This window comes from Lepisosteus oculatus, chromosome 5 (genome assembly GCF_040954835.1).
Source record: "Lepisosteus oculatus isolate fLepOcu1 chromosome 5, fLepOcu1.hap2, whole genome shotgun sequence".
Taxonomy (NCBI): domain Eukaryota; kingdom Metazoa; phylum Chordata; class Actinopteri; order Semionotiformes; family Lepisosteidae; genus Lepisosteus; species Lepisosteus oculatus.
The window spans coordinates 59,902,184-59,923,424 of NC_090700.1; the positions used below are offsets into that span (position 1 = coordinate 59,902,184).

At 40.0% G+C, this 21,241-nt stretch overlaps 1 protein-coding gene across 16 annotated transcripts in view; it reads right to left on the reverse strand.

The window, feature by feature from the left end:
• Window positions 1-21,241, reverse strand: part of myo9aa (myosin IXAa) — a 176,468-nt gene that overhangs the window by 113,425 nt on the left and 41,802 nt on the right. For all 16 annotated transcript variants that reach the window (XM_015343498.2, XM_015343494.2, XM_015343500.2 and 13 more), the window contains exon 2: window positions 20,088-21,006. In XM_015343498.2, the coding sequence (XP_015198984.2) occupies window positions 20,088-20,930 (843 nt within the window). In that variant the 5' untranslated portion in view covers window positions 20,931-21,006. The remainder of the gene's footprint in view (window positions 1-20,087; window positions 21,007-21,241) is intronic.

Below are 21,241 nucleotides of genomic sequence, written 5' to 3' on the forward strand. Positions count from 1 at the left end.
TCACTGTCAACAATAATGGCACAGCACTTCGATTACACTGCCAGAACTGTGTATTATTTCATAGATACCAAATCCAGAAACTCTGGGAATAGTAAAGCACTGTAAAATACTCACTGAACAATTCAGTACCTAAAGCAAATTATTTCCAAAATAAACTAATAGCAAATGAATTTACGAAACAGACTTAAAAATACTTATTCCTGGACTGCATAGGAAAAGAATCTAGAATTTTAAGTTTTCTTATATATTATGTATTATTAGTCTCATTGTCATAGTACTCTGATGCTACAAGGATAGTTAAACGCATATGTTAAAAATCTTTAAAAATCTGTATTTTAAAGCTTAAAAAGCTTTGCTTTTGGTTCTTTCAGTGTATTTCCCATCAACCTGTAAAAATCTTTAAATAAAAAGGTTACTTTAACACCTGCTTGATAACTTTTAAATATAGAAGTACAGGAGAAAACAGCCACATCTGTCAGCCTGAAATTGGCCATGCTTTATTCCTGTTCCAGAATCTATTCAATCCATCTGCACTATTGCCGGTTTCGATGGAAGAGATGCTCGTTTTTTAGGATTCAGTCCCAAAACGGCTGCACAACTTTGTGAGGAATGCGTGCCGAGACTTCCCTGCTGGGAAAGGTGGGAGTTCTACTGTTCTGTCACAAGAGTCGCCTTGTTCCCCGACAGCTCTCTCCTGCACGGGGAGCCGAGGACACAGTGGCTCTGTCTGAGGATAAATGTCAGCTGCCTGCAACCACAGCACATGCCCCCCCCTGGAAGAAACCAGAGCTCCCCTGTGGGGTCACAGAAGAATACGGGGGGGGGAGAAAACCAAAACCAAAAAGGCAGATCTGTTCCTTTTCATCAGTTTCAGAAAAGAAGAAAGAGGGCGTGGAGGCTTCCCATTTCTTCTCCCGACAACAGAAAACCTCCAGCCCCGACCGTCACAAGGTGAGCCAAAACGTTCCGGGATGTCTTCATGGGTTCACAGCAGCTTTTGTTCCACTAAAATAAACCGTAACGGCATTCCAAGACCATGGGATCTTTTGTGTTTGGTTTTTCTTATTATTTTGTTACACTCTTGGCAAGACCCTAGTGCCACTGCTAATTTTAAGAAGCTTTCCTCACAAACACGGCCCCAGTTTCTGGACCCAGGCAGGGAAATGGAAACACTACCGAGCTGCACTTCGGCTAGATCAAGACCTGCTTGTCCTGGTTTGTCACAGCTCTCTCACAAAGTCAAACTTTTGAAAGTCATATTCAATATTAGGACTTTCAACGAGCATCTATATAGGCAAACTCTTTTGGAAGCGGTACTGCCATTTGCAGTCTAGTGGGATTAATCGCAATGATGAAGTCAATGTGCAGAAATGATCTGATCTGACGGTATTTTTATACACCCCCTACAAAGATTATTGATCCTCCCAGAAAACTGTCTGCTAACCAAATGGCGTGGATACATGAAAACCCATTAGTGTGAATACAAAAGAGCGCACTGTTTTTTACGATCCATAATTCTGAACAGCCACATCAGCTGAACCCCAAAGCACTGGGTCAACATAGCTGTGTGGGTCACATGGTGTAGCTTTAAAGACAGCTCCAGCAAAACACAGAGGTCCTGTGTGAGATGGAATGCTCTGAACAATTTCTGCATGGCCCACAGACTGCAAGCCGTGCAGAGATGGTATGGATGTGCAGGTCTGTAGGGATATGGCTCCTATATAACAGTGCGTCTGTGTGCCTATGCGTGACAGGGAGGTGGTCAATGTGTGCCTAGAGCTGGGATCTACGATAACACTCCCGGTAGCTCAGGGCACTTGAACAATGGAGTGGTAACAAAGTTCTGTCCGGAACAGTCCCGGACTATCAAGGTTACAGCCCATCTTACTGGATGGAGGAAGAGTGCCCAGACACAGGAGGAAACAGAGGAAATACAGATCATGTGAATGAGCTTCACAATCTGGAAGCCATATTTATTATTAGAATACAGACCTACATTCAGAGTAGGAAGAAAAAATGTCCGGAAGATGTGTGTCTAATAGTTTCCTGTCTTCTCTTTCCAAATTCAAACTCTTTTAGATTTATCTCATTTTTAACACTCTACAGCTACAGCAATTTCAGTCTGGCTTACCAGCACAAAGGCATTTGGAAGTGAAACATCAATTCATTACAAACTGAAATATCATTGCATTATAACAGTTTAAGTGTTCAAGCAAACTACTAGGAGGTTTTCCAGTAGCAAACACAACTTTAATCTTTGCAAAAAGCTCAATGTCTAAATTTAATACAACCACAAGATAATATAAAAGAAAAGACAACAGGACACTCAGAGGCCCATCACTTGGAGCGAGCCAGCAGACCAGAGCTCTCACTCTCTTGAAGATAGGGTTGCCATGACGCCCTTGCTCCACAATTTTATCTTGAGGTAATCCAGGGAGACTGGGCCAGCTCTCGGTCCATCTCGGTCCTCCCTGTTCTGAATGAAGTCAAGCCCTCCTGTTTTGTTACGCAGGTTTATGAAAGCCCTCCAGGGGCACATGCAGAAGACAATGCAGAGCAACCAGTGAAGCACACTGCATTATTAATCAATTCAAAAATAACTTGGAAACACAAGTGGACCCAAAACAGCTCTACAAACCACAAGTGATCATGCAAATCTCCCTTTAACAGTGCAGCAGTTGTTGAGATACAGAATGTACTATAGAAATGCAGCCAGGCAAGAGGCCAGTTGGTTATCATTGCAATATCTTTTTTGATAACTTTCTTTTCCTTATTTTTCGCCATAAATCAGGAAAGTTTACTTTGGATCACTGCCCATGTTTAATCCCTGAATTATTTACCATCCAAGGGCCTGGATTGGACCTTGTATTTCAGTTCACTTTTCTGTCAGTGTTTACATTCTCTTTCTCCTTAGACTCAAGTCCTTTGCCAACAATGCAGAGCTACACCGCCTTGTTTTTTTAAATTACCTGGACAACATAACGTATGTCAAAGAATTACAAAGCGCAGTTCATTTATTATAAATGCAACATGGACACTTTCATTAGAGCTTCATTGAATAGGAAGGATTGGGATGGCTTCCTTCAATAAACTTTTTTAGTGTGAGAAACCCAGGCAGTGGTGGACAATGACAATCTCCATTACTTATATCACTTATTCAGGTAAGGCTCTGGACATATAGCACTGTAAATTAAAGAAAATTACACTGGAAATTACACACTGGAAATCAGAATGAACAAACAGACACCTTTCCATTTTGGTATAAACTGACAACAATAACTAATGGCAAAGCATCCAGAGTCCAGTACCCCTAATCAGTCACAGTCCTAAACCTGTCGCACCAGGGTAGACCTAAGGAGCATTCCTGGAAGTGGGACAGAACACTACAATCTAGGTACAGTCTTGAAAGGATGGAAAACTGCATGGAGTGAGGAGCATGGTTTCCAGTCAGCATCTCTGACTGGCCCACGGCTCCTTGATCACCCTGCGGACATGCAATTACACTGATTCATCCTACACGCTTATCTGTTCTCCCTTCACATCTCTGTTAAAGCAGTCGTAATGTTCAAAGGGGCTGTTTAATGAAGGAGGGTGCAGGCAGTGAGTTTCACAATCAAAACCAGGTTCCTCATGGCTGAGCTAGGAAACACTTCCACACCCATCTGGCAGCGCAAGGCCTAGCACTGCTTCAACAAAAGAAAAGCTGCCAAGATGAAAAGATCAAGCAAACAGAAAATATGTACTGGACCTGCTCAGATCTTAATATGTAACTGATTACCAAACTACAAGGTAAGGCGAGTCAGGTATGGCACTACTCTCTTGTGATACTACTTCAAAGAAGCTTATTAAATTTACTCTAACAATTCCTGGTTTCAGGTCATTTCACAAGCACTGCACAGAAATTGAAAAAGGGAGACAAGAGCAACCAACCTATCAAACTCTGAGCATGTACTGTAATATGCAAATATTTTTACTTCTCCATATGTTTTGCTGGATTTTGTTTCCTGACTTATCAAGTAAGGGAACTTAAGGGGATATTTAGTTTTTCTCTGCTGGTTTACACCTCCCACTCCATACCAAATTGCAAATAATTACTCGTAATTTTCCATCTTTTCTTCAGAACTTCAAGTGTTTGGTTTGGTAAATGGAAGAAAATGCTAAAGACAACGTAACACACATGACACGCACATACTCTCTATATACTGTATAACACATTAGTACAGCTGAAGAAACTTTCAAATTACTAAGACATAGGCAGGCTTCCAGGAAGACAACAGCTTAATTATTAGCAGTGGGGCGACACATATCCGCTTATATTGAAGACCGTACCGCACACTACAGGTCAGGCAAACAGAGGCATGAGAGCAGAGCAGAGAGCTGGGAGGTGAGCAGCATCAACATTCCACACAAAGGTGAGGCACCAGGGACAAGCAAAACACTACAGGTGAAAAAGAGAAACCGCTCCAATGACTCCAGAAAAGTGAAAGCAAACACTTCTCGTCCTACTATGACTGGTTGCAATCTGGAAGCCAAAGTACAAATGATCCTGTAACCATCACTATAACCTGACAAACACTCTGGGAAGGTTCTTCTCTTCTGATTCATTTTTATGTTTTACTGAACTCACAGAAGAATGCTCCTCCATAACCAGTTTCAAGAAAAATTAGATAAATCTCTAAGATGTAAAGTATCTAAAGGTTTATGGGGTGCTGAAAAATTCCAGTTGTTATTTTTTAATTGCTTCTGTCTTCACTTCCTTTAACTTTCTCAGAAGATAGGAGACACTGGATAAGGGCAAGCTCTAAACACGTATACATTCTGAATAGCCAGTGTTATATCTGAAGCATCACTAACTGCTGATACTGTGCATGTCTGAATAAAGGGGGCAAAAATTTAGATTGTTCTCCTCAATCTAAACTTGAGCCCAGATGCCCCAGCTCCATTGCTGAGCAGCATCAAAGAGATGTGCATGGGGGTGCATTACAGCCCTCTTTGATGCACACCGTCCCATGAGTGATGGAAAGAAAAGAGGCAAAGACTTTCTTGGAAGGCCTACGCAACCCTCAAAGAGCCAGCTGACCACCCACTCCCCCTCTTATGCAAGACAGTTTTGTAGTCTGATAAAGCAGAGACTGAAACAGTCCATGTATGCCTCTTGAAAGCGGTACAAGTGGGGGTGTTTCAACATTAGAAGCATGATTTTTCAGCATCCACTTGCAGTCCAGTGAGGTCAGCCCAGAAAAGAGGCTGTAGGCTGCAGCCAGACTGAGCCAAGAAGGCAGTCTGCTCCTAGCAGGACTAACCCCACTGCGATCAGAGATGGGGTGGGGGTGGGAATTACAACAAAAAAAAGTCTCCCAATAAAATAAAATAAGCCTTAAATGCTAAATCACATCAGCAGCAGAATTAATCTCTCAAGCCTGGGGTCAACTAAAAAAAAAAAAAAAAAAAAAGCCTGGGGTCAACTCATCTCATATATCATTTTCTGCTGGTATATATCTGGGAAATAAAAGAACAACCCAATACCTGTATTGGAAAGGCGAAATACTGTATGTGCTAGACTGAGAACGAAAACTGTAAGATGCTGCTCTTAAAAACTCTCTACGTCATTTTTATTTGCCCAAACAGAAATATGTTATTTTATAAAGAAAAAAGATGTGTTATATTTAAGAGAATGCTTTAATGAAAGTGGCCAATGCTATAATGTGTGCAATACTCAACCTCACCCAGAGTGCTAAATACAGAATCTAATATTCATCATATTAATATTTAAACTTAAGTTTGTTAGCAAACAGGTTGCTTCCAGAATCCAAAATACTTTAGAAAGAAACTGGCTAAATTCATCTCAGAGGCTTTGGGAACAAACTGTACATTTTATCTTTTGCCAAAACAGCTATGCAATTGGAACTGAGCTGTGTAACAACAGTGGCAATAAAAATAGAACTCCCTTTTTAAAGAGAGGTGGGACAAAATCAATGCCTGAGAAGCAACTTGCAAAGACAGAAACAGAATGTCAAATAAAGCATGTTTAAATCTTCTGTAAGACAGACATAGATGAGAAGTAATCTGAGCCTTGGCATCAATTGACTAATAAGGGATCAGCACTGGCTATAGTGTTTTGGGAATTACTGAGAAAGCAAAAAAGATGACACACTTGTTGCTCTGAATTCTACGTCCAGTTGGCCTGCCCTCTGGGGAGCTGCCCTTAAAATACAAGTGGACTGCCAGGCAGCCACAGAGCTGAACATCTGCTGGAATGGGGGCAGGCCAGGAGGCCAGCTGGTAGCAGGGGCAGACACCTGCTTTCTGCTGCTGCCAGAGGAATACCAGTACTTGCTGAGGCTCTGACTAAGAGTGTTTCAACACAAAAGAAGTTTATTTTCTGTCATTTGGATTGTTTTAAGGATAAATTTATACCACCTTTTTATCACATGCTTTTATGAGAGAGATGTTCCATGTGACTGTATTTTCTCCCACTCCTCCTTTGTCAAGTTAACTGTTCAAAAAGTAAGAATACCGCTTTGGAGAAGCTTACTCAAGCCAGCCTTTTTCAAGCCTGACCAGCAATATTCTTACCGATTTCCTCATGGATGGTTTTTGGAAGGAGATAACACATGAAGAGGAATTTGGAGTAACTTGATTTATAGTCTGGATACCAAAACAAAACAAAGATTACATGTCAAATGTAGGCTGCGCAGAGGAATGGCATTACTCATAAAACACTACCAATCAAAACCAAAACGCCTTAGTCACAGATTCCAAGCCACGTTATGCAGCATATCATGGAATTTCACTATTAAACGGCTTGTTTTTGTTGTTATTCTGTTGTTAAGTATCTTTTTGGATGTGTTATTATTCTTAACTGTGTATTGGATGTTGTCTTTTCTTAGTCTTCTGTTTTAAGGATCTCTTGTATGTATTAGCTTGTGCTGTTGTGGATCCACAATAATTATTTTCTTTTGTGTTTGTTGTTTGTGGTCTCCTGTCTATTCCACCACTGTGTGTGGCTCAAATGGATCCTACCTGTCCATCAGGGGTACGTTGGGGCAGAGCTTGGGGCATTCAACCTGAGATGCATAGTGTGGCAGTTAGTGTTTGGTTAGAGCTGGTTGTGAAGAGTAAATTAACCTTGTCCTTGTGCTATTCAACAGGTCGGGTTTTTCTCAAAAGCCTTATTATAAACTGTGAGTGGTGAATTAACTGCAAAACTACAGTTTTGGTTATTTTGTACTGTCTGCTTTTTTCTCTTTATTTGCAGAAAATGTGTCTGCACTGGAGCACTTGTTTCTTCATAGGCTTCTGGCTAAACAAAAAGTCCATCAAACCATGCATTAAACCTTGTCATGACACCCTTCAGAAGTCCTCATTGTAAGCTTGTGACTAACAAATGGGAAATGCCAGTAAAAATTAATTGCCAATTGAAGAACTCCAGTACATTTTCTCTTAGATATGTCAATGCAGTGGTGGCACTAATCACCACATCCAAAACAATTCAGAGCACAGAGTACAGTACATAAAAAGGTTCCAAAAAAGAGGACATCATTTGGCCCATCAGGGATGTTTGGTTGCTTGTAGCTAAAGTGATACAAGATGTCATCCACCCACTTGTAGAAAGCAGCCCCAGAAACAGTTTCAGCGTTATGTCTGGGCAGATTGTTGCAGACTCCCAGTGTTTTCTGTTTTCAATGCATTTCCCCTTAGTGTCAAGTTTAGTTTTTGATTTTATAATTTTATAATGATTTTATAATTTTATAATGATTTCTGAATGAGACAGGGGAAAGCCTGCCATGCTACTTGGAAGAATGCATACAATTCCGTGAGGATGCCTTTGTTACAATCTGTTCAACATAGGCAGGAAGTATCCAAGACTCCCTCCTATGTACACTGTACCGGAATTCATAATTATCACGGGCATCTTAGTGCCAGCTGTGTTTCCTGGAATATATCAAATGAGATTTTGATAGATCTCAGTGTTAACAAGCTCATGTTTCATAGTTGATGCTGACCTGGGAGAAAATCCTTGACTTAATAGCTTTTAATAGCAGTTTAGTATGTCTCAGACATTGCCCCCTATTAGACCTGCTGTATGTTTACTGTATGTTTTACACAGCCGTATCCACTGGAAACTACACCAGTAACAGACATTTTGAAAAACATCCGTTTACAACTACAAAGTTTTTCACTCTCACTACATTTTAAACAATTTTAACAGTCCAGCATTCTTTTAAAGACTAATGCTTCCACAGAGCTATCAACACACCATAAAAATGAGAGATTTAATACTATAGTTTTCACATTCCTTATACCATACGATTGCTTCACACAGAAATGGCACACTGTAAGTCTAGAACAAATTGCTGAGCAATGTAATTTGAAATCCATTACAATGAAAGGTGCCTTCAGCAAAACATGCTCAACATACACATTGTTGCAAGATAACTGCACTAATTTATTTGCATCCTACAGTGAACTCCTGCACTGCGATTAACAGAAAAAAAGGAAAAGAACTGGAGCTACTTAGACTTTTTAGTGCTAAATCATAAAACAGGCAGCAGACACTGGAGGTCTTTCTCAGGAAAATCAAGTGAGTGCATCATGTGACATTCATTTACGACATCATTGGTCATAATACATCTATTCTGATCAAGACTTTATAAAAGGGAGTATTTGTGTTCTGTACATCAGTAAAAACAGATCCGACTACACCAAACACATGATATATTTTAACTTCATGACAGTAGAAGCAGCCATTAGCATTCTACTGCATTCATTTATAAACACGTGATAAAATAGATGTCATATGTGATAACACTGCTGTCTCCTCAACACCATTTGGCAGCCTATTTACTCCAACTTTACACCGCAGCAATACACTTGCTAGCAGAAGTAGTGAATAAATCAAAATAGCCAAAAATGTGTTCACAGGCAGATTCAGTCAAGTTCACTTTAAATTGAATGTACATCCTTAATGAATTCTGCTGGACTACCAAAGGCTTGGAAAGCTCTGGTGCCTCCAGGATGACAATGAGACAGTTCAGCTGTGTTCAGCAATAAACTTCTCAACGGCAAAGAATTTCCCTCCAGTATGTCTGATACAAGATATCTCCATGATCCTCTCTCTCCTTTCCTCCTCAGCTCAAAAAGAGATAAGCAGGCAAATAACAGTATGACATACCAACTCAAACCTACAGTATTTGAGTAATAGTAACCTATTCAACTGGCAAATTCCTTAACAAGCTGCATGCCCAGATGTTGACATCTGAAGATTACCAAGTTTTAGTAGAGCACTGCATCTTCGAAAATGAGTCACGTCAACAGCACCAGACAAAATATTATGAGACATGCTAAACTGGAGGCCTAAAGATTGATTTTATTAAAATATGTAGTGATAACATATGGTTGCATGCATTTGTAGAAATAACTTCTATGGGAAGAACTACAGTTCATTCTTGCTAGTGCAAAAATGGTGATACCATGGACATACAGTATGCCTTCTCTTCCCTAATGAATTTGTTAAGTCCATTTGACCTTTTTCTTTAAATTGCAAGGTCCCATTGCTTGCACATATTAAGTATAACCAAAGACTGAAAATCTAAATCTGTCAAAATCTGGAGTACGCTAGTATAGTTCACATCTACAGCTACAATGCTTATCCTTTCCTCCTTAATGTATTGGAATATTAGAACTGAAAATGCAAGGCTTCGAGTTGTGACCTAGTATCACTGTTCACCGGCTGTGTCCGATCAGCATAAAGGAAAGATCCCAGCCCCTCCATATTCAAAACAGTGAGACAGCAGCCCTGCATGTATGATCTCAACCTCCACGCAGTTGTGATTTTATCCAAGTCAACCCATAAAATATTCGCGGCTGTGCAAAAGTCATAAGATATTTCACTGTTCTACTCTTTTCACCCTGCGTTTTTCTTCTCCATGCAGACATATCAATACAATTCTATTGTGATCTTCTATTGAGATTGTAACCAGTTTGTTTTAATGGTTAATTGTGACTGGTAGGTTATAGTACAATACATAGGCCTTGAACTATGTGTAGAAATGTACAGTGATGTTGATAACATGGAACACCAGATCCTGAGTCAATCAGAACTGACTGGTAAATGTGATGGATTGGCTACTACACACTTCACATTGAAGGCTGTTCTTGTGTACTTTACCTTGTGTTGCTGTGATCATGTTTGTGTAGAATAATGTGAATTACAGATGGTAAAATGACAAGGTTATTCTAGTAGTAGAAATAGTAGAATATAATAGTTGAAAACACTAGTGCTGGGTCTGTGTAAATAGCTGACTATTTAAATCTCCCATTTGTGACCTTTGCATAGTACAATATGTCTGAGGATCTCCATCACACCGCATGAGAAAGAAACCGGAGGCCTGGTTTGAGTAATCGAGGAAAAAATGAAAACGTGTCCATACAGTTACTACTCTGCTACAGAATCATTCCAAAGACATCCCCCAAAGCACTAGCACAGATTGGTCACCTCACAGTGCAGCAAAACTGTTGCTGAAACGCAACTTGACCTGTGAGCAGAAGAGGAATTACAGATATCTGAGGACCTGCATTGAGTTAAAACGGATGGCCCTACTGCACCACTCTGGATGGAAAGAGAAGTCACAATGTCCTGCAACGATTTGTATCCCTGCATAAAAAGCCCTCTTCCCTATACCTTCTTACAACAGCTCTTTAGAGAGAAGGTGCTAGAAACCTGTCACCCAGTAAAGGTCATGAGGTTGCTACCGCCAGTCCAGAATTCGTCATTGTGTCCCAAATGGGCCTTCATCAACACCCTCTTAGTCTAAGTCCCTGTATGCAATCAAACTTAGTAAAACAGAACATGAATGTAAATCGTTCCTCAAAAACTGTTCAGGAGGTGAACATTTAGAATCTGAAAAGGAAATTCCCATTACTTTACGTTATACCATCCAAATTATTCCTAACGTCTAGAAAGCCACCCGATATTTATTATTTTTACCCTAACAGAGCACTGAATCAACAAAAGAAAGATCACTATTGCTTGTTTATGATAATTAATCCTCCCATCTACCCTAGTACAGTAAAGATAAACTGTGTAAAACTGCAGAAGAAAAACTTAGTACACCATGTACATACAGAGACTCGAAGGAGAGGTATATTCCCCAAACACCACAATGGCAATAGCAGAAAAAAGGAAGACAAATACCAGGTCTTAAAAATTCTTACATGCAAGTGGAGGTAATAAAGCATGTCTTATTACAGTGGATATCTCTCTACGAGCCAGAAACAATAGACGCAATTAAAGACAACAGAATTCAAAGAGATATTCATCCCATCGAATTTAATTATCTGTTTATTAGCCAGCGAGATTGAATAAAGCACATTTAAAGCATCGATTTTCTGTAGAGGCCTTCTGATTTTATTATATTTGCCTAACAAAAGGACAACTGAGAACTGATTGTATATTGAAGAAAGCAACTAAATTCACTGGGGGTTTCACTGTGAGCACAATCTGCTATTATTTCATAATGAGTTACACGTAATGTTTTTACAGAAATAGATATTATAATTATTGTATAATCTAGGGTTTTTTCCTAAGGTACAGTGCAAATATCATTTTAATGTCAGTTCTTTGATCGATTAGGTCCAGTGCCTTTTACCCGAGAAGAATCTAACCTGAGCGACATGGATGTCTACTCACATACCTGTATCCCTGCTTACAACGCCCTCTGAGACCACTGTCTGGCCTGGGTTTAAACTTCAGGATCTCCTGATCAGATTGCATGGTTAGACATATCAGACCTAAGAAGGCTTTTCTACTTCTTAATGTTTGCCTATAGACAATTAGTTTATTCACTGTCAATGAGACAATGTTCAAGCTACCTTTTTACGTTCATGAGTCATTAGGCTGAGTTTCATGTTCTTTAACATTGTGGAATAGACATGGCAAAGGCAGCTCAAGCTTCACACCTAATGAAACGTCTTACCCAAGATGATAAGTATTGAATATCTGTGCATTCGGCAAAAAACAAAATTAAGTGCATTTATGGATGTTAAGTAAGACACATTCTACCTTCAATGCATATTTTCATATGAAGCCATATGAAGCCACTTTAAATACATTTTGTAAGCAGATACCTATTAGATGTGCTGTTAGATGTTTTGAGAAGAGGCTTTGCTCTTAAATAATATCTTTGAATAAAAATAATAACAAATTTACACATTTCAAATGGGAAAAAAATTACATGGAAAGAATTTGGCGGATTTTGCCAAACCTAAGCTTGTTTACTTCTTCACTAAGTGTCTTTTTGACATTACAGACAAGTCATTCAAATTCAGAATTGCAGGCAATATTTGAGGTAAGCAGAAGCGAATTAAAATAAATTAATACAGACAACTTGATACACGCAGCCCTGGTCATTAAGAATTGTTTAACAGTTAAGTGTGAGGACCATGCCAAGTGCTCAGATGTCGGATACAGAACAGATAGTCTGTGGTTTTCAAATACTTCATAACGTGTAGTTGGCCCCTGAATAAATATATCTTACTTATTGATTTGCAATTTTCTATTAACATTCTATCCAAAATCAGCATAGCATTGACTCTGTAAAGAAGCCTTTACATTCAGGAGATCGAGGGTTATACTTGGTTTTGAAACTGAATCAACTAAACAGAAATTCTATTCAGGCAGTTGAAAATGCAGCAGATGCACTGTAAAGCCCAAAAGATTTGTGACACACCCATTTACCTCTCAAAATAAGCCTTACAGCACATTAGGCCTAATGACACTTGGCATTAAATATTCATTACAAGATGGTGGGATTACTTAGCTCATTGAGAGATTCAACAACTAACAATAATAGTCACAGAGAAAAGCCACAGAGCGACCCAGGATGACACCAGCACACTGAACATTTGTCTCTGTGGAATGTTTCTCTTGGCGTTCCTCGGGGCCAGCCAGGATACAGTGAAGAGCTGACTGCAGCAGATTGCCAGAATCTCAGCAAGAAACTCAGCTGTCTGACACCACAGACGATAAGTGCACTTCATAGTTTTGGGGGCTTGTTTTACGGGTTCCCCCTTTTAAGAAAAACATATGTTTTTTATATATATGCAAATATATATAAGTAAAGATATCAAATACATCTGCTTCATTTCCCCTGACGTCTTATCTTGTCTCTTTCAGAGAGGAACCGTGTGGTCAAGCCCATATTAAAAAACTACTCACTTTTTTTTACCCGTTGCGTCTGACCAATAAAGTCATGGGTGAGTGAAATACTCTTGCTTTTATCCCTACCTCAGATAGATGAGTTCTCATCAGAGCCTGGTTGTCACTTAAGAATGGTTCCAAACAAGAGGAACCCATTCAGCCGATCTCGCTCGCCTGGTTGTTAATGGCAGCGAATCTAGGATTTCTACCAGCTTCAGCAGCATGGTTGGGTATTTATTCCCACAATCCTTTACATGCAAATGTGCCTTCTGGACTCCATTATACATGTGCATCCCTATAGTTCCCAGTGTTGTCCTCTGGCTTGCATTTCACTGATGGTTCTGAAGAACTCCACTTGAAGATATTGAATGCTTGGACCCTTGTAGCCGTCTCTGTGCAAGACTGAAAATATTTAAATAGTTTAGCCTGCAAGAGTAGGACATCACAGTGTGCCCATGAATGTAATGATTTCTCTACTTTCTGAATCAATTCCAGAACACTGATATATTTTTTGCAGCATGGCAACCAAACTGGTACTTTACAGTACTTAAAAATCCACTCCAGAGAATGTGTATCCATTGTAATTCTCCCAAAACACAAAAAACCCTGGCTAACCCCCCAAAAAAAATCAGATGAAGTCTTACATGTGCATTGTACAATTTTCACATAAGATCCCTTGATTTAAAACCCACCCTTTCATGGCTTATTCTGCCCTACTGCACTAGTGCACTGAATGCATTATTGCTTTGAAATACATATAAGTGCAACAAAAACAATTACAGCAACAACAACAAGGGTAAGAACACAAAAAGTGAGAATTAACCAGATCTGTGAGAAAATGAACACTCAACATCCCAAATAATAGACACATCTGTATAAAGATGTGGTAAGCACTGTCCATCAGGAAGAAATCTGCTCTGCCTGTTTGTGCACCTTCCTCAACTTGATTCACATGCTGAATTCTGCTCAAGCTACATGGAACAGATTCTAGGCGTTAGCTTCTGATTTAAACACACTATACCACTGCCAGTAGGCATCTCATATAGCCATAGAACAAGAGTACTTTACCTCTAATGGACTTTGACAGTCTCTCTTATTTCTTGCTGGAGGTAACATTATAACTGTGTAAATCAAGCCAGACTGCTTTCCCCTTTATCATGAGGAATGCACTGCAGAAAAATTAGATTTTAAACGGCACAATGTCTAGTGCAAAACTACAGGTATCCCAGGTACAGCTCTTCTTTCATTTGTGTTGACTGAATTCCTTAATGATCTTTGCCTGAAAGCTGATACTTTGGATGCACAGTAACACTCATGGTCTGTACTTTCAGTCTGTTTGTCTCTTATGACAGATCTTAATGCAATGCTGCATCAGTTATGCAGAGACTCTGCCTTAGAACATATTTGAGTTATGCCCATTGTACAAAGAGAGAAACGAATCAAGACTCTTGTACAACATGCAAGAACAGACAAATGGATCTTGGCTATTAAAAATGCAGAGCATCCACTGATCAGAATGCAAGAATATAAACTTCTTTACAGACTGTCCTATTGCAACAACCCTTTAACACCTTTGCTTAGGACAAAAATGCTACAATGACAAAAAAATATAATGTGCTTCAAACTGTATATATTCAAAGTTGTTTAAAATAGACAATGATAAAAACAAAGCACAAAGCAAGATGATTTCTGTTGAATTTGGCAAACTTGTCTGCCGAGAAGGGATTTAGGGTTTCCTGTTCCAAAATAAATCTAAGCTTTACTTTTTTTATATAATTGGAGGCTACAAACATGTCTTTCAGGAAAGATTGTTCAAAGACAAAACCAGACAGCAAATGCATTGCATAATTGAGATTTTCAAACCTTAATGGAGTCACCTTTGTGCATTGTGGAAATGGGCGAGTATGTTAATGACGACATCAACAGGTTTGAGTGCAAAACTGAATTTGTTATATAAAATAACAAGAGAATGCTCAATAGTTATGTTGCTTGATAAAAACAGTGTACCAAGCTTCCTTTATCTCAGAAAGTTTTTAAGGAGAATATTAATTATGCTAATTATGCAATTGGCCTTTTTTGCAGCTATATCACCCTGCAGCCCACAACTGGCAGCCCACTGAAGCTCAGCAGGTCTGAGCCTGGTCAGTACCTGGATGGGAGACCTCCTGGGAAAAACTGTGGTTGCTGCTGGAAGAGGTTAAGTGGACCAGTAGGGAGAGCTCACTCTGCAGTCTGTGTGGGTCCTAATGTCCCAGTATGGTGACGGGGACACTATACTGTATAAAAGGTGCTGTCTTTCAGATGAGATGTCTTGACTCTCCATGGTCTTTAAAAATCCCAGGGCGTTTCTCAAAAAGAGTAGTAGGGGCATTAACCCCAGTGTCCTGAAGAAATGGCCTTTACCAACCATGACCTCCTAATAATCCCTAATAATGTTGCTCTCAATTGCCTGTAAAACACTTTGAGTGGAGTGTCCAGAAAGCACTATATAAGTAAGTGTAAGGATTATTGTATTTAAATTATAATTTAAGTACTGTGTGAAGTCCTGCATTGGCATTGGCAATAAGTGCTCCAATTCCCTAATCCAGTCATGTTGGCTGCTCTTTAGCTTTAAAGGAAAAAGCAGTAGTTTTACTCTATAGTACTTAAAAATCCACTCCAGAGAATGTGTATCCATTGTAATTCTCCTGAAACACAAAAAAACCTTGGCTACCCCCCCCCCCAAAAAAAAAATCAGATATACTGTAATTTGTGGCTTTTTAGAAAGCACAGCAGAGCACTTTGTGACTGCCTTTCCCCTCTACGTTGTTGCTCCTAGATTTCTTTCAGTGTCCTCATGATAAAATGCCTTCCCAGAACAAAAGTAGCTATTAAACCGGGCCTTAGTTCTAAATATCTGCCAGTCCCAGTATTTATTCTTATTTTTATAGTACCAAAACTGTATTTACGTCAGGTAAACCTAAGCTGTTAGGTAACGATGCTCTAAAAAAGTCTCAAACTGGAGCAGTAATTTAGAAATGATAACACAGCTGAATAAGACTGTGACAACATGTATATCAAATAGATCATAGGGTAATAAACCACAAGGTGTGTTTTGAACAATGAAACAATTATATTCCGAGCACATTATATTTAACAAAATTCAATTTACGCTCTTCAATACTAATTGATGATGCTCAGAACATTTTGAAGGTTGTATTGAAGTTCTTCTCTTCTTGAATAAAAACCAGACACTACAGTTCAAAGTCCACAATGCTGGAGAAATTCTACATTGTGCTGCCAGTTCCTGTGGCATACAAACTCGTGTTTTTCCAACAGGGGCATCCGAGATGTTTTATGCTCTCCCACAGGCTGTTTAATAATACCACTGACTCAAGGTCTCATCCAAATAACACAGAGGGTACAATGACTCTCTAAATCATACTTTACGAAACAAAGTTAAAACTCCCGGAGCCTAATTTCTAATGTGCTTAAGAATTCTTAAAGTGCTTATTAAAGCACTTCAGCTGCTCCTGCCGAATGTATGAGAATGACCATTTGTTTGTAAATTCCCTACACTGAAAACACATTCAAGTATTGTTATCAGCACGGTTATCTGGGTGTGGATTTTTCACATTTTCTGTACCACATGTGCATACAGTATGTCATTGTGTTGTACTGTTCATGTATGGAAATCCTATCCAACTCTTCATCCCATCACTGCTGGTATTGAACATTTAATTACTATGCTATATTACACAAGAAGCTGATTAAGACAGTTTCTGCTCAATGTACTCTTTGCAAAAAATCTGTCTTCACTTAGAAAGTCTAAAAATATGAGAGTGAGATATGTAGCCTTCATACTCTTTAAAACAACAGCCCAGGGCAGGGATGAGGTTAAGATAACAGCAGTCTTCTCAGGAATTCTGGGAGCCTTGAATCCAAATACAGTATGTCTCCTGCAGGACAATAAATATCATCTTCTATATGAGGTGGTGCAACCACAGTATACCAGGAAATGTTCCCAGGAACTCAGATATGTCCCCGATTAGTTTTCAAGACAATTTCTTCTGCCTCTTCGTCAAAACAGCACTGTGGAGTAGACTCTTCTCTACAGAGACAGCCCTGAAAGCAAAGATTGTATGCAAACAGTGAAACCTGTACCCACTCAGTACTTACTCACTCTGTTCTACAGGACAAACACAAGAGCACAGTAAAAGAAGACCACTTCCTCCCTAGGGTAATACACAGCTCTCCCTCTTGAGAGAAACTCCATGCTCCACTTGACCACTGAGATTAATCAGTAATAGTGAAGATAGCTAATCTTGCTGTGCAAACATCTAATGTTGGCATTGTGCACTCAAAGACCACTTTATTGTCGCAGGTAGTTAGAGATTAACCCAGATGCTTAAATACTAACCTTTCAAAATGTCCCAATAAGCATTCCTGAATGAGTTCAACTAAATATTGTACAGTACAGAACCTGTTTGTCAAGATGTTTCCCATTCGTGATCCTGTCATTTATCCCACTGTTCAGTTATGATTTACTTCTTAGAATAATTGGGAATGTAACAAAAAACTCCCTATAGCACATTGTTCAAGTTTATAATGCAACACAAAATAGAAAACTATAACATTTTTAAGTTAGTGTCAGTATGTGCACCCAAGTGAAGTCATTGGTGGAGATAATATTCATCATTTTGAACAAGGGATTGTATGAGACTAGTTCTCCAATATTTAGAAAATTAATATTATGGTGCAGAAGAAATGTCAAACAGCTTCATCCCAGAGCTACACTTTTTTACGATCCATGGATCCTATTAAAAATGACTGACAGGCTTAGCTGTTGTAAAGCAGGATTAGGCAACAGGGAAAATTAAGTTTCAAGAAAAATGTATGAGACGATAATGATTTTAAAAATCAAGGCATAAAAATAAAAACCTGTCGTCTTCTACTTCCAAAGTAGTGTGTAAACCGCATCTTTTGTGGAAGAGACACTTCAGTTTGCTAATTAAAACTGAAATAGATGAGTAAAAACTCGAGGTAATTAGGTATTTACTTCATAGAGAACAATCTGTTAATAACAAATGTTTCCACTTCTGCCATCCTTGGTGTAATTCATGGCATCAATCAAACAACAAGGCAAAGTGTATGCATTGACCACTGCAATGCTGCACTTAAGTGCACAGAGGGGAATCCTATCAAAGTCACTTTATGACCACTTCAGTCTTTTTATTTGAACTTTGAAATAAGCCCAGTTCTGCCTCTGCCCCATTCTCTGGACAAACTTCATACATGCCTTTATAGCAAGCAGGAGAACCCAAAGGACCTGAAGTCAACAACCCACAGTCATTTAAATAATGAAACCCAATTGGAAAGAGTTCCCAACACACTGAAAACAAACCTATATTTTCGGCCTTCAGACAGTAAAGTGGGCCCTTTTAAACACAACATGAAGCCACTGTCAGAAGTGCTAGTTTTGAAATACTATATGAGATATCACATCGTAACAAGAAGCTTTAAAATAATGGCAGAATGAATGGTAGTATAAAGACCCCACTCTCCTTTCTCTATTCAATACTACCCTTCAAACAGCCCATTCTCCATTTTCTATTGTATACATCTCTTAAGCCTAAACATAAACTAAATCATACCCAATAAGTACCATTCATTTGTAAAAATGTATTAATGCATATAAACTAAATAGTTCCCTTTAACCAATTAACAATATTGGGGCCTCTTAATGAGCTTGCATTTTGTCATAATCACCTACAGTAATCCACAGCTCAAGATAACATTGCAGTGATATTTACTACCTTAAAAACTGTAAATGCTTGTAGAGCAATCAGTTCATACATATATATGGGAATGTACTGTTTACTAGTGATGGTTTTATAAGAAATAATAGATGTAACAGATATAAAGAAAAGAAAAGATCTTCAGTACAGTAAAACATTAGAAGGTACATGAATCTCCTTCTCATGCAAAAGGGAACTCTGACCCACATGTTTGCCGAAGGAAATCTGCCTTGGAGCACTTTTCACATTTCCACATTAGTGCTGCTGAGGCTAGATGCAGTTTGAACAGGTCTACGTTTTTAGCATTATTATATGAAACATGGGGTGATATACAGGTTAAGGCACTAAAGGCACAGTCTTGCGAGTTGTAAAGTTAGTGTGAGTCCCCTAAACTACTTGTAGCTTAGAGGAAAGAGTGTTTAGAGGAAAAAACAATAATTTAAGCAAATCATGCTGCTGACCACATAAAGTGTTTTATACTTTGGGGTGTGTACACACAGGAGGGTGGATTAAGATTTCATCTCTTCCAAAAGATATTAGAAATCTGCGGAATGGGGACAGCTGGGCCCAGTAAGTCTTGTTTAGTCATTTTGTTCACTGACTCTAAACCACAGCTGCCATCAACAAAAACATCACCTGCACACCACTGGCAAGGCACACCAAGACAAGACATCAACACCTGACTCGACACTGCAGAGCGGTCAGAGGACTGAACATAACGGACTCGCATAAATAATTTGTAGCCCCTCTCCTCGTTAATCTGGCAAACAATGGGTTTATACATCCGAGTGCCTTTCAGAGGTTCATACAATCAAGAAAATGAGAGACTAAATATTTCTGCCTCCTAGAAAAGGAATGCTGCTCACTGGTCAAATGTTTGGATGGTTTTAGTCTTGAAGAAAATCCAGACCGATCCAAACAAATTGGATACAGAAAAGTTCAAAGGGTAACTAATTGCTAGCTCAGTTCTAACAGTTCGCTTTTACTTGAATAAATTCCTGAACGTCCTTACATTTCTCAGCGCCAGCACAAAAACTACGATATAAGAGACGGTAGAACACCCTGAACGTCTCCAGAGGCATGCCCACGCAGAATAACCAGAACCGTACCTCCAAAACAGGCCCTGCTCCCAGAATGATCTGCTCCACACCACTGGCAAATCCCTTCTGGCTGAGGGCGGTGAGGTGGTGGATGAGGAAGTTGGTGCTCTGCGTCTTGCCCGAGCCGCTCTCCCCGGAGATGACGATGCACTGGTTTCGGCGCCGCTGCAACATGGCGTGATACGCCACGTCCGCCACTGCATAGATGTGGGGCTCCAGCTTTCCCAGCTGGTGGTTGTCATACATTTTCACGTACTTGGGGTTATATATAGGCAGGAACTTGAACGGGTTGATGACGATGAGGATGCTTCCCACGTAGGTGTAGATCTTCTCCTGCTTGAAGCGGCTGCGCAGGTTGTCCAGGAGTGTCTTTTCGTTGAGGTCGGGCAGGTTGCAGAGGTCGTCGTAGTGCTTCTGCTGCGGCTGGGGCAAGAAGCCCCTCTCCACCATGCGGCGCCGCTCCTCCGTCACCCGCAGCCACATCTGCAGGTTACCGTAGTGGATGGAGCCGTCCAGGTTCTTCTCGCGCAGCAGGAAGCGATAGTCCTCCCCGCTGAAGCGGTTCTCCAGGGCCATGCGGGGCCAGAGCATCATCCTCTGGACGGGGCAGTCCGTGGGGTTCAGAATCCATTCCTCCCCTCCGAACTCCTTCACCTCGGCGAGCACGTAGCATTTGGTCTTGTCCAGCTGGAGCTTGCCGATGAGGTGGTCTATGACCTCGGCAGCCGTAGTGTTTTTGCGGGCTGTGACCGGGCAGTAGATGGTGCCCTCGGCAATGATCCCCGGGTAGATCCGCAGGGTGAACTCGGAGTCCTCGAAGCGTCGTCTCCCTCCAACATCATGCACATTCATATTGGAGCAGCAGTTCCCATCAGCACGCGCAGCGCATCCTTCGAAAGGCCTAGGAGACTGCTTCAAGACATCATAGCTGCGAAGGAGAGAGAGGCGAGACATGAAACATCGGCAAGGGACAGAGATCACGCACCCTAAACACAGAATAAGCTTCCACTATGGGCTGAAACACACTGAGATGTCATGCATGTCCTAGCAGAATGTGGATCTCAACAAAAACAGAGCGCTGTTATATTGTGGATTCCCCAAAAAACAGGTGTTAGTCAGATATTAAAATATAAAAATTTGTTATTTCCAAGAACAAATTTGAG